This window comes from Hemiscyllium ocellatum, chromosome 19 (assembly GCF_020745735.1).
Source record: "Hemiscyllium ocellatum isolate sHemOce1 chromosome 19, sHemOce1.pat.X.cur, whole genome shotgun sequence".
Classification (NCBI taxonomy): Eukaryota; Metazoa; Chordata; class Chondrichthyes; order Orectolobiformes; family Hemiscylliidae; genus Hemiscyllium; species Hemiscyllium ocellatum.
Genome location: NC_083419.1, coordinates 19,458,334 through 19,470,936, shown reverse-complemented (window position 1 = coordinate 19,470,936; position 12,603 = coordinate 19,458,334). Strand labels below are relative to the sequence as shown.

Sequence of the window (12,603 nt, the reverse complement as noted above, 5' to 3'; positions counted from 1 at the left end):
TAGATGTGGTTCGGTGATTCACCCACGTGGTCCAGAAGCCCTTTGATTGCCAGGCATGGACCGGGACTTGCGGATGTGACTCAGTATGATCAGTGGTTGGCTGTGCGGCATGAGGCCAGCCTAGTGCCAATGCAGGAAGACCTGTCCATCTGGTTAAGTGGGATGCTTGGTGAGGTTCACTTCAGCATCAGATCAGCAGTGCATACTCCAGCCCCTCAACCTGCTCAGCCATCAGGACGGTCACAGCTGCCTGTCATTTCTCTTTATTTCACTTTCTCACTTTAACACCAGAAACCTTGGTTCCTTTAGTGTTCAATTATCTATCATTCTCAGTCTTGAATGTGCAGCTGTCTTGGGTAGTGAAGACCAAAGTTTCACGGCTCTCTGTGTGGGAAAACCCCCTCCATCTTTTGGTCCTAAAGAGCTGATCACTTCAACCTGACTGTCACCTTGCTCTAGGCTCTAGAGACAGGGGAAGTCTCCTCTGTGTCTACCTCTCCACGCCCTCTAAGAATTCGATGTGCTTGGAGAGGGGAGGCACTGACTACCCATCGCAGACATGAACTCCTCCTTGAGTGCTGAGCCTGTCTACCCTTCCCTACCCAACTACTTTCCCAAGCCTTCCTTTGCCATCTTAGGTATTAATCTCTTCAATCCCCTCCCCTCCCACATGCTAGCTGTAGTCACTCACTACCCTACCCAAGGCAAAAAAAAAGTCTCTGGAGAATGTTTTTGTTTGGTTTTTAAATTTGTGGTTGCATTCTCTTATCTCAAACTCTCCCAATGAGACGAGGAATTTGTATTCTAGGGAAGGAGGTGCGAGCAGAGAACTTTATGGCTGAGTTGGATAATGGAGTCGTGCTCTGTAAACTGATTGGTATTCTTCAACAGAAAGTAAAGGAATGTGGGAATCGAGAGTATCAACAGGTGAGTCTGAGTGGTGTTCTTCCAATCTCCTGAGTAATTGGAATTCCATTCCTGATGGAGATAGTGTAAAAGGGAGTGTCGGGCATATAATTAATGCATGTTGACAAGTTTTTAAGTGATCTTTGTTATGGGTACAAGGTCCAAAGAAGTTACTAATTCTGAAGGAAGATAAAATTCGTGTTATTGATATATGGCAGGGTTTTTGTTTTGTATGATCTGGGAATTTTGCAATAATTTGCCTAGTCAAGCTTTGAATCTTCCATGAAGCAATGAATTGCTTTATAAAACAGCATGCGGCACAGCAAAAAGGTGCTGTGCTCAGAACACAGGTCTGTGGATTGAAAACAGATACAGACTGTACTGAGTCAGGCTTGCTGAGCGTTTCTTGTGGTATGTTAGTAGCAGCGTTCCCTTTCATGTTGTTTTCTTCCTTGATCTGAGGTCTGTGCCTGGCAGCAGCCTCTGGAACGTCAATTCAGTGCTACGATTCATGCCGGCAGAATGTTGGAGCGGCTGCACCTACAGCTAAGCAGCTAAGAGAGAAGTTTGATTAGTAGTGTTCCTATCTCTGGGCCAGGAAGCCTGGGCTCAAATCCCGCTGATGTGTTACAACTGGTCTGAACAATCCAAAAATATCTAAGCTTACGTTTTGCTATCAATTGATAAAATGTGTTTTGTGCCATCAGCTGTTCCAGGGTCTGGAATGCCCTTCCTAAAATCCTCTCCCTCTTGGTGAGTCTCTTTCCTCATCCAAAATATTCCTTGAATTCTACCCATTTGACTGCATTTTTGGTCACCTGTCCACATATTTCCAGAAGTGACTCACCGTCAAAGTTTGTCAGATAATCCAGTGTTGCCAAGTACCTTGTTTACTATGCTAATAGGTGCGATATAAATACAAGCTGTTGTCATTGTATCAAACCCACGCCAGTCTCTTATCTAGGTGGGCATGTTATCACCAGTGTAGGCTTTCCCTTAATTATGTGATCCAAACCAGGAAGTTGTCCGGTTCCCATCAAAACTCAACTGATTTATTAATATCCTTTGAAGGAGAAAATCCTGTTTTCCTGCGAGTGACTCCAGTACAACGTGGCTGACTCTTAATTGGCATCTGAAATAGCATTGAAAGATTGAGGACACTGTGTATTGACTTAGAATTTTGAAGTATGAGAGATGATCTCACCAAAGCGCACACAATTCTTTACAGGGGTCAACAGGGTAAATGCAAGAAAAATATCTCCCCTGAGGGCTGAGATATTTGGAACTGGGCACAGTCTCAGGATAAGAGGCAGGACATATGTTCTTTCCTCACTCAATAAGGTGAAACCCCTTCATTCGAAGAATGGTGAATATTTCGAATTCTCTATCCCTGGTAGCTGTGGAAGCTCAATCAGTTAACATCAATGCAGATTGAGAAATGCTAATAATATTGCAGGATATTGGGATTGTATGGGCATATGGCATGGAAGGTAGATTAACAATGAACTAGAAGGGCAGAGCAGACTTAAGGGGCTGAATGCTCTATCACTACTTTGATATTGCTATTGCAGTTGTTCAGGAAGGGCTACCATCATCACCAGGACAATTGGAGTTTGCAATAAAGGGCAGCCTTACTTGTGACACATTCTGAGAATTAATAGAAATTAATAAACAAGTGGCAGTGCAGAAAAATCTTGTTTCTTCTGTTTTATTATAGAGGATATCTTGATGCTCCAAGAGCACTTTTTGCATGTGTTTCTACAAGAGACACCTTGTAAAAGGTTCCCAACAAAATATTAGCAACAATGACTAAATATTGTGGTTGAATAACTTATAGGGGAATATGGTGGCATAGAGTAATCTCACTGGACTTGTGATCCAGAGGCCCAGAGTAATGCTTTGGAGCATGAATTCCAATACCACCATGCAGGTGCTGGAGTTTAAATTTAAGTTAGTAAAACCTTGAATTGAAAACTGGTCTCAATAATGGTGACCATAATAAAGATCATCCAATTCATTCTTCTGCTTCACTGGTTAGCACTGCTGCCTCACAGCACCAGGGACCTGGGTTCAATTTCCGCCTCGGGCAACTGCTTTGTGGAGTTTGCACATTCTCCCCATGTCTACGTGGGTTTCCTCCCACAGTCCAAAGATGTGCGAGATAGGTGAATTGGCCATGCTAAATTGCCCATGGTGTTCGGTCAAGGGGTAAATGTCAAGGAATGGGTCTGGGTGGGTTGCTCTTCAGAGGGTCGGTGTGGACTTGTTGGGCCGAAGTGTGGAAACAGGCCCTAAGTAATCTAAACTTTTTTAGAGAAGAAAATCTATTTCTACCTGGTCTAGCCTACATCTGACTCCAAACCCACAGTAATATGATCATCTCTTGTCTCCCCTCTGAAATGAATGAGCAAGCCAATGGTAATAAGGGACAGGCAATAAATATTTGCCACTCATGCCCACATTCCATGAAAGAATTAGAGCAAAAGCAGACAGAGAAAGTGAAGAAGAGCAAGACAAAGTGCTAACAAGAAGTTAGATAGGACAGTCATTACCCAGAGGATGGTGAGCATTAAGTGCAGGCTAGACATGTACAAGAGGGAGAAAGGACTAGAGGGTTAACTGATGGTTGTAGATGAGGAAAGATGAAGGCGGGTCAAATTGAGCATCTGCTTGTTTCTAAGCTGTAGATTTTGTGTAATACTATTTAAGAGCACTGGAGCTGATATTAATTAGGTGTAATGTGCACTTTAAATCACGAATTGCAACAAATCGTGGCTTGAGTATGCCTCCTTAGTGCATTTGACGAGAATCCAGTCTGCTGTGTAGACTATGGATATCCAGTTTAGGAATTGGGAGATCATCCAGGTGGATCCCAAAAAGACAAATTTCAACAATCTCTTAATGAGATTGAGAACTGTGGAGGAATCAATGGGATCTTGACATCTCGGTACATAAAGCATTTCAAGTACAGGTACAACATCTAACCAAAAGTTCAATTTGAATGTGACCTAGCTTTCAAGAGGTCTGGAATCAAAGTGGAGGTAGTGTAGTGTCAGTCTGACAGAACCTTGGTCAGAAAAAATATCGGAGCAGAGTTGGACCATTCGATCACTGTTGATACATTTCTCAGCCCCATTCTCTTGCTGCCTTTCCTTCATCAACGTAACCTTTGATACCCTTACTAATCAAGAACCCCTCTATCTTTCTTAATTTCACCAGGGGTCACAGGATATGAACCCAAGTCACCAGTGTATTAGCCTGGACCTTTGAATTATTATGACACTACAGTATGCTCTCATTTACTCTAAGAAGATGATTTTGTTTTTGGAGGGGACTGAAGGTTAAATTATGGCAAGGTTTCAAAGTCTGGCCTTCGGTTTCTGAGTACACAGACTAGATCAGATTCCACTACAGTGTGGAAAAAGGCCCTTCAGCCCAACAAGTCTGCACCGACCCTCCAAAGAGTAACCCACTCAGACCCATTTCCCTCTGACTCATGCACCTAACACTATGGAACATTTTAGCATAGCCAATTCACCTGACCTGCACATTTTTGGACTGTGGGAGGAAACCGGAGCACGCGGAGGAAACCCACGCAGACACGGGGAGAATGTGCAAACTCCACACAGTCACCCAAGGCTGAAATTAAACATGAGTCCCTGGCGCTGTGAGGCAGCACTGCTAACTACTGAGCGACCGTGCCACCCCAATGGTAATCTAATTAGGATCTTTTAGATCGTTGAGTTTGATAGGATAGATGAAGAAATCAGTTCATCTACTGGCAAGTCCAAAACAAGACCAGTTAGTCAGGATTCTTTATATTAAAGGTTATAAGTCTGGAGCACTCTCCTCCCATTTCATCTGCAGGCTATGGATATTGAGGATCAATCAGTTGAAGTTTTTAAGTATGGGTTCAATAGATTTTTGCTGTAGATAGATTATTAAAGGTAGCTAAATGGAGATAAGCGATGAACTAATTGAATGACAACATGCACAATGAGCTAAATGGTCTCCTCCATTCTCGTGTTCCCAATGATCAAATTGTTCTCTGATATCTTCTAGTGTTTCTTTGCCCCCTTGGATTGTTATCAATCTTTCAACAAATATGCACTAACCCTTATGCAGTGCTCCCATTGAGCACTGAAAGGCAGAGTTTATTATCTCTCTCATACCTGTCACTGTTAATCACTGCCTGGAACTTTGGTCTGTTAGCTAGCAGATGAATGTTAAATGCTCTTCACTGGAGACTGGTAGTCCAGTGGTTTCCACAGAGTGGTCAGTCTCACAAATGTAATGAGGTTTGATTAAAAGTGTGTAATTAGAAAGTTGTAAAGTTTGTGTGTGGAGATAAATGAAGTTTCTGAATGAACAGGCCGAGGGTGTTAATTAAATTGTGCGACAGATGGTGATTAGTTATTGAAAGCTCAGCTTTGCAGAAGGCAGCTTAGGACGTTGGGATTGTGACTTAAATCCATGTGCGCATGTTGACCCTTTGCTGATGGATGGAATGCTAGTGAAGGAGTCTTATGACCATTCAAACGTATTCCCTAATTACTGGGGGAGAGGAGGGCAACACAGTTGGAAACGCACTGACTGTTCCTGACATGAAATTTGCACTATATTCAGTGTAGGAGATTACTGCATAATAGTAATGTCACAAAGCAGCTGGTGATACTTAATGCCAGATTTATTAAATTAATCTAAAAGCTCATCTCAGCGTCCATGAAACTGTTGGCAATTCCCTTTTTTTATTTAAAAAGACCCATCTAGTTCACTAATAATCCTGAATGAAGAAAATCTGCTGCCTTTCCCCAGTCTGGCTAACACATGACTCTGGGCGCACAGTCATGTGGTTGAGAATTGATAAGAAAAGGCAGGTTGGTAAAGCTTGTCACCTTGCACTTCTGTCAGGTACTTGAATTTCAGCGCTATGTGATGCCAGTTGGAGACTGTACATGTTAAAGACTGACTGATCCCATCAATTAGCATGTCCCTTCAGCTGCTCACAATGAGCGAGGTACTGATCATTCCTAATCAGATGGTGCCTGCCAAACTTGCAACGCAAGATTCAACATGAAGTGTGATACTTATGTAAGGGATGATTTGCCTGGATAGCACTGGAAAGCAATTCTTTTCACTATTTTGGTACATGTGACAATGAATCACATCACATCAAATCAAATTAAATTGGGCAACATTTGTTGGATGAATGTGTGAAGAATTATACTGACCACCAATTGAAGGTTGCCTGAAGTGTCACTGGACCTGAAGTATTAACTGAGTTCTTTCCACAGATGCTGCCACACCTGCTGAGTTTTTCCAGCAATTTTGTTTTGTTCGTACTTTAAGATTGTCGTTTGATCTGTGTGGCTGATTTCAGATCTATTAATGCACAGACAGACCGAAGTAACATGTTGCACCTGTTTCAACTCCAAATACGTGACAGCCATTCGCTGGTTTGTTTCTCGGGTCGAAGCCCTGACCGACTGGATTTACCTAGTCCAGTTTGAAATTTAAGCAAAGCTTGACAGTTAAGAGTCAAGCATCATTAACTACTGTATTCCCTATGGCAACACCTCTACCAATTGGAGTTCACTTAACAGCCAATCAGTACTGATTCAGTGGTAGTATTGGGATCTCGCTTTGCTGATATTCTCTTGAGTTGTTCCAATGAGTGCACAATGAAAATCTTTGGCAAAATGCTTTCATTCAGCAATCCCCAACCTTAGCTGCCCTTTGAAATGGCCCTAGCAAGCCGTTCAGTTTATGGGCAATTATAGATGGTCAACAAAAACTGACCTTGTTAGTGACACCCATATTTCAGGACAGAATGAAGAAAAATAATCTTTGTTCTCTCTTCCTTTCACTGGGCCCTTTCCTACTTCAGGTGCCCCAATTTAAAATCCGTATTAAAAAAAATGTACTTATATAGCAACTGATTTCTGGGTAGATTACCCTGAAGAAAAATTGGAACAATTTGCTTTGGTTTTTAATTTGATACTGCACTTTACAAATATTCTGGGTGTTGTTGGCTTAGTCAGCATTAATAGCCCATCCTTTGTGGCCCTTGACGTGATGGTGAGCTGCTGTAAACCATGGGGAGTTACTGGTCTCCAGGGAGATTTCCGGGATTTTTACCTGGCAGCACTGAAGGAGCAGCTGAATATTTCTAAGTCCGGATGATGAGTAGCTTATGGGTGGTAATGTTTCCCTGTGTCTGCTGGTTATCCTTTGAGCTGGATTGTGGGTTTGGAAGGTGTTGTCAAGGACCCTTAATGCATTGCTGCAATGCACCTTGTAGATGATATACATTGCCACTATACATCAGTGATGGAGCATCTGAATGTTTGATCTTTTTATATGAAGTCCTCTTTCTCAATGCAAATGATATTAACTGGTCTATATTTGTCTTGATAATTCTCTTTATCTTCAATTATTTCAGCACTTTACAATGAGGAAAGTTCCATGTAAAACTGATGCTCCATCTGGTTCATTTTTTGCTCGTGACAATACTGCTAATTTCCTTTCGTGGTGCAGAGCAGTTGGTGTTGACGAGACTTACCTGTTTGAGTCTGAGGGCTTGGGTAAGTAACCAGCTCTTCATGATTCAATCCTAGCAGATGCCCTTCCTGTAAATCTATGCAAAGCTCTTGTCACTCAGTCTGTAGGTTGACATTGCTTGTCATTAATGATACAACCTTTGTCCCTAGAGTTGTGGAAATGTGGCCACTTCTTAATTTGGAGTCCCTTGTACCAAACCTCAAAACTGTCAAGAGAATGCAGTAACTATTTGCATGGGAATATTTTATAGGGTTAACCTGAAAGAGCATGTGTAGTAACAAATTGGTTAGGTCTCTAACAACTGGTCTTGGCACAATGTGCCTCATGGCTGCTTGTGCTGCAGGATTGAAGAACAAATTGTATTATATTTACACAGGCCATTTGGCCTGTCAGCTTTATACCTGTGCTTGACCCTGTGTCCACATGACCACCAACCGTTCTATTCATCTCAACTTATCCTCCTCCTTTCTCCCTCATGCGTTTCTAGATTCTCCTGAAGTACATCTAACTTGTTAGATAATAATTCTTCAGGAACAATTTTGGGAAGCATTTCATCACAGGAAATCTGGAACTCTTATCTGCCACAAAATAGCTAAAATGGGAGTACAATTTCCAAGTTGAGATTGCTACATTTTTTTGTTAAGCATGAGGAAATGCTGCAGGTCTGTGCAGTTGAGATACAAATGACCCGCAATTCACTTGAACGGTGGAGCAAAGTCCCGTACCCATCATTTCACCACGAGTGCTGCTGAAATGGATGCAATAATCTCATTGCAGCTTGCAGGACCTTGTTGCATGCCATTATCTTGCTTTTATGCAGCACGATGAGCATAGAAAATCATCCCAATGTGAACCACTTGGACAAGCACAAGGAGATGTTGGGCGAACTGAAAGTTGCTAAAATTGCTCTTTGACTCAACTGTTGGCCAGCTTACAATCCATTTCAATCTGATTGCACCTCTGTTTTCAGCTCTATAGGTGCTATGTAAATGCACATTGTTCCTTTGTCCTTTTAATCTCACTTGACATAGAAGGCCCTCTTGTGCACATGCTCTTGATTGGTTCATTGACTATTGGTTCCCGCGGTCTTGTTGAATGATTCTATTCACGCATGCCCTTCTAGTGTGACCCGCAATTTCAGATTAAATTCTTTCCCAGGTCAACCCACTGAGTTTTGTCGTTGAATCAAAGGGCTTAATTGCTCGTGTGGAATGATAGCTTTTAGGCCAATACAATGCTGCAATGTTTGTAGATTGTGGGGGTGTAGAGGCTGTCAATCTTTTAAAACAGTCAGGGTTAGTGGATTGGACTGCGAAAGGACAAGTTTAAACTGTCCTTTATTGAGCATAAAAGGTCACTCTTTGTACTGGAGCCTTGATAAATGCTTCAATGTGTCCCCTCCATTCAGAGTTTTTTTTGCCAGAAATGGAGAACAAAGAACAATAGTGAGGTTCTGACCAGTGGATGATGACAAAAAAAGAAATTAATAAAAATTACATCTAATCGCAAGTGACAGCTGTACCTCCTCAGTGTTGTGAGGAAACGTGGAAATCGCAGTCTGAGTCTGTCATTTAGCCCTTCCATCCTGTTTGAGTGAATCTGTGATGCACTCTATTTCTATCCTTCCTGAGGTGTGGTGCCCAGAACTGACCATAATTTGTCCAGATGGACCCTAATTCTCCAATTCTTTAACAGACTTGTGAAAGTGGGGGGTGGATCTATGGGAATATTTTTGGCTCTAGTTCCTGGAATAATCTTGCAAACAATAAATGGTGAAAAAAATACTTCACATCAAGGAGATACTACAGTGAGACCCCATTTTGACTGCATTGGCAAACTAGTCATTTGCATCATGTGTTAGACTTTTTGATGACTGAAGTTCACATTGAAGTGAATGTGGTGTAACTTTTTTGTTTGTGCTGTGGATGTGGGTGTTGCTGGCAGGGCCTTTCCCTGTTGTCTGTCCCTAATTCACTAGAGAAAGTAATGGCAAGCTATTTTCATGCACCACTGCAGTCCATGTGGTGTAGGTACACTCAATACTGTGAGGGGGGCGGGGGGAGGTGGAGTTCCAGGGTTTGACTCAGCGACTGAAGAATTGGTAACATATTTCCAAGTCAGGTGCTGAGTGCCTTGGAGGGGAACTTGCATTTGTAAGTGTTCCCATGTTGATCTGCTGCCTTTGTCCTCCTCGATGATAGGAGTCATGGCTTTTGAAGTTAAGGAGCCTCAGTGAGTTTTTGGAGTCAGTTCTGGTTGCCCTGCTATAGGAAGGATGTTATTAAATTGGAGAGAGTTTAGAAAAGATTGACTAGGATGTTGCTGGGAATGGAGGGTTTGAGTTATAAGGAGAGGCTGGGATCTTTTCACTGGAATGTAAGAGGTTGGCAAGTACTGTAGAGGATGATAAAATGGTTGTGCGGATAAGTGTGGGACCAGTGATGAAGAGATGGTGTCTAAGGAGTGTTAACTCCAACGTTGGAGGGTCTGGTATAGGTGGTGTTATTTGGCTGGTTCAGGACTCATGGAAGTGGCAGGTATTTGTTACTAGATGATGGTGACGGTTGAAATTTTTCAATGTATTTTACCGTGTTTGTTTAGAGTACAAGTGACAATATATCATCAATCACTTGTTTACAGTATGTCTGTGTCCTTGCCACCCCTCAGTCCTTCCTCCAATTGGTGGTCAATGTGGAGTACTGAGCTGTCAGAGAGGGGCATTTGTGTTCAGTGATCGTTGACTTTGCAACAGATCAGTTAACGATGAGGCAAGCTCAAGGAGCCCAGCTGCCTACTCCTGCTCCCAATTTATGTTTGTGTGATACTACAGAAAAAGAATCCATCTAGCCTTTAAGCCAATGCCAGCCCTTGGGTAGAACTAATCTAATCTCTCTCCCTCAGCAAATTATTGCAGTTGCTGGAAATTGGAAATAAAAGCTGGAGAAACTCAGCAGGTCTGGCAGCATGATTGGAGAGGAAAACATATAGAATCCCTGCAGTGCAGAAAGAGGCCATTTGAGTTTGCACTGACCTTCTGAACAACATTCCACCCAGATCCAGGCCCCCACCATGTCCCCATAACCTTGCATTTACCATGGCCAATCCACCTAACCTGCACATCTTTGGACTGAAAAGAAACTGGAACACCTGGCAAATACGTACGAACTCAAGCCAGACAGTAGTCTGAGGCCAGAATTGACCCCAGGTCCCTGGTGCCGTGAGGCAGCAGTGCTAACCACTGTGCTATCGTGTTGCCCGAACAGTTGACATTTGTCCTGCGGCCTACTGTTAGAACTCTTACTCCCTTCTCATTTCCCATGACTTGGTAAATGACTTTTTTTGTTTCGCTATTATCTAATTCCCTTTTGAAAGTACTGATGGAATCTGCTTCCCTCAGGCAGCACATTCCAGATCGTAACTTGCTATATGAAAAAAAAACTTTCCACAATTTCCATTCTGTTCTTTTGCATTTGTCTGCTGGTTATTTAATGTAACCATTTAACGTACACAGATGTATTTCAATGCATATTTCCGTTGATTGAGCATTCACTGTTTTCAGAAAGACGTTCAGTCAATTTTGCATGGTTGAGGACTTATTGTGTATGGTTGTATCGAAGCTAACCCTCCCTTCTTGCATGAGTCCAGTCTGACTCTCCTCTTCAGAACTACCAGCTCCGTCAGCTCTATTGAATCTGCCTTCAATTTCCTTTGATTCATGGAAAATGGCACAGCTTCTCCGACCCAATTTCTCGCTAGAATCCCCCGTTACTTCATCCCTACTGTCAGCATCCTGGGGGGCATCATGGAACAGAAACCAAACAGGACTCGCCATGCGAATATCGTGGCTACTAACGCAGGTCTGATGCTGGGAATTCTGCGGCAAGTATTTGAACACGTGGCTCCTCAAAGTCAGGAGTGTGATGGAGTGCTCCTCACTGGCCTGCATGGGTGCAGCTCCAACACTGTCAAGAAGCTTGACACCATCCAGGACAAAACAGCCCATGATTGGCATGTCTCCCCCACCTCTCCTGACCTGGAAATTTATTGTTGTTTCTTCAGTTGCTGGATCAAAATCCTGGAATTCTCTCCCTAACAATATTGGGAATGTACCGATGCAGCAAGGAATACAGATATTCAAGATGACAGCTCACCTGTACCTGTTAATATCCACATCTCATGATCAAATTAAAAATAAAATTCTGTAAAATGATATTTGCTTCCTCTAAGACCTTACTACCCTTCCTCAAGTGTGGTTAAGGCTTGCTGAGCAGATGTTACCATTTTAAGTGAGTCCTATGTTTAACAGAATTCTTTATAATGACCACATCTGCTTTCTTTACCCTTTTTTTTCAGTTTTGCACAAACAGCCGAGGCAAGTGTGCCTGTGTCTACTTGAAATTGGGCGAATCGTCTCTCGGTGAGTGGGATCGGGTTACTTGTTTACTCATCCCTCAGATTTTCGACAACACAGGACCCGGGAAATCCTTCACCGCTGTTCAGTTAAACCACGACTGATCTGCATTTTAGCTCATTTTACCTGCTTCCTTTCCACCCCTTTTGAACACCAATTTATCGATCTTTTTAAAGATTTTCAAGCGACTGCTGGTCATGAGCAAGAAATCTGTAGATTTCTGTATATTAATGGAGACTTTGAATCCTGGGATTGATTCGGAACATGTTATCAAAGTAGGAAATCTGCTAGAATCTTATTAATGGATAGACTGGGACTTTATTCACTGGAGCGTAGGAGGCTGAGAAGATCTGCAAAGTTTATAAATGAATGAGAGGTAGTTGTCTTTTCTTTAGGATGAGGGATTTCAAGACCAGGGGCACATTTTTAAGGAGAGAGAAGAGAAATTTAAAAAAGACATGAGACAAATTTTTGTACACCGGGTGCTTCATGAATGGAATTAAGTTTTCTGAGGAAGTGATAGATATGGGTACAATTACAACCATTAAAAGACATTTAAATGGATGTATGAATGGGAAAGATTTGGAGGATACGGACCAGGACTAGTTTAGCTTGGAATTATGTTCGGCATGGACTGGTTGGACCAAAGGGTCTCTTTCTGTGCTGGATGACTATGATAGAATGATGAATTGGTGTGGCGTGGTGGGTCAGTGGTTAGTACTGTG

The 12,603-nt window shown here is 42.4% G+C and overlaps 1 protein-coding gene across 3 annotated transcripts in view; it reads left to right on the top strand.

The window, feature by feature from the left end:
* gas2l3 (growth arrest-specific 2 like 3) overlaps positions 1–12,603 on the top strand; it is a 49,011-nt gene that overhangs the window by 25,488 nt on the left and 10,920 nt on the right. For all 3 annotated transcript variants that reach the window (XM_060839276.1, XM_060839275.1, XM_060839277.1), the window contains 4 exons: positions 4–169; positions 809–927; positions 7,349–7,490; positions 11,821–11,884. In XM_060839276.1, coding sequence (XP_060695259.1) covers positions 4–169; positions 809–927; positions 7,349–7,490; positions 11,821–11,884 — 491 coding nt within the window. The remainder of the gene's footprint in view (positions 1–3; positions 170–808; positions 928–7,348; positions 7,491–11,820; positions 11,885–12,603) is intronic.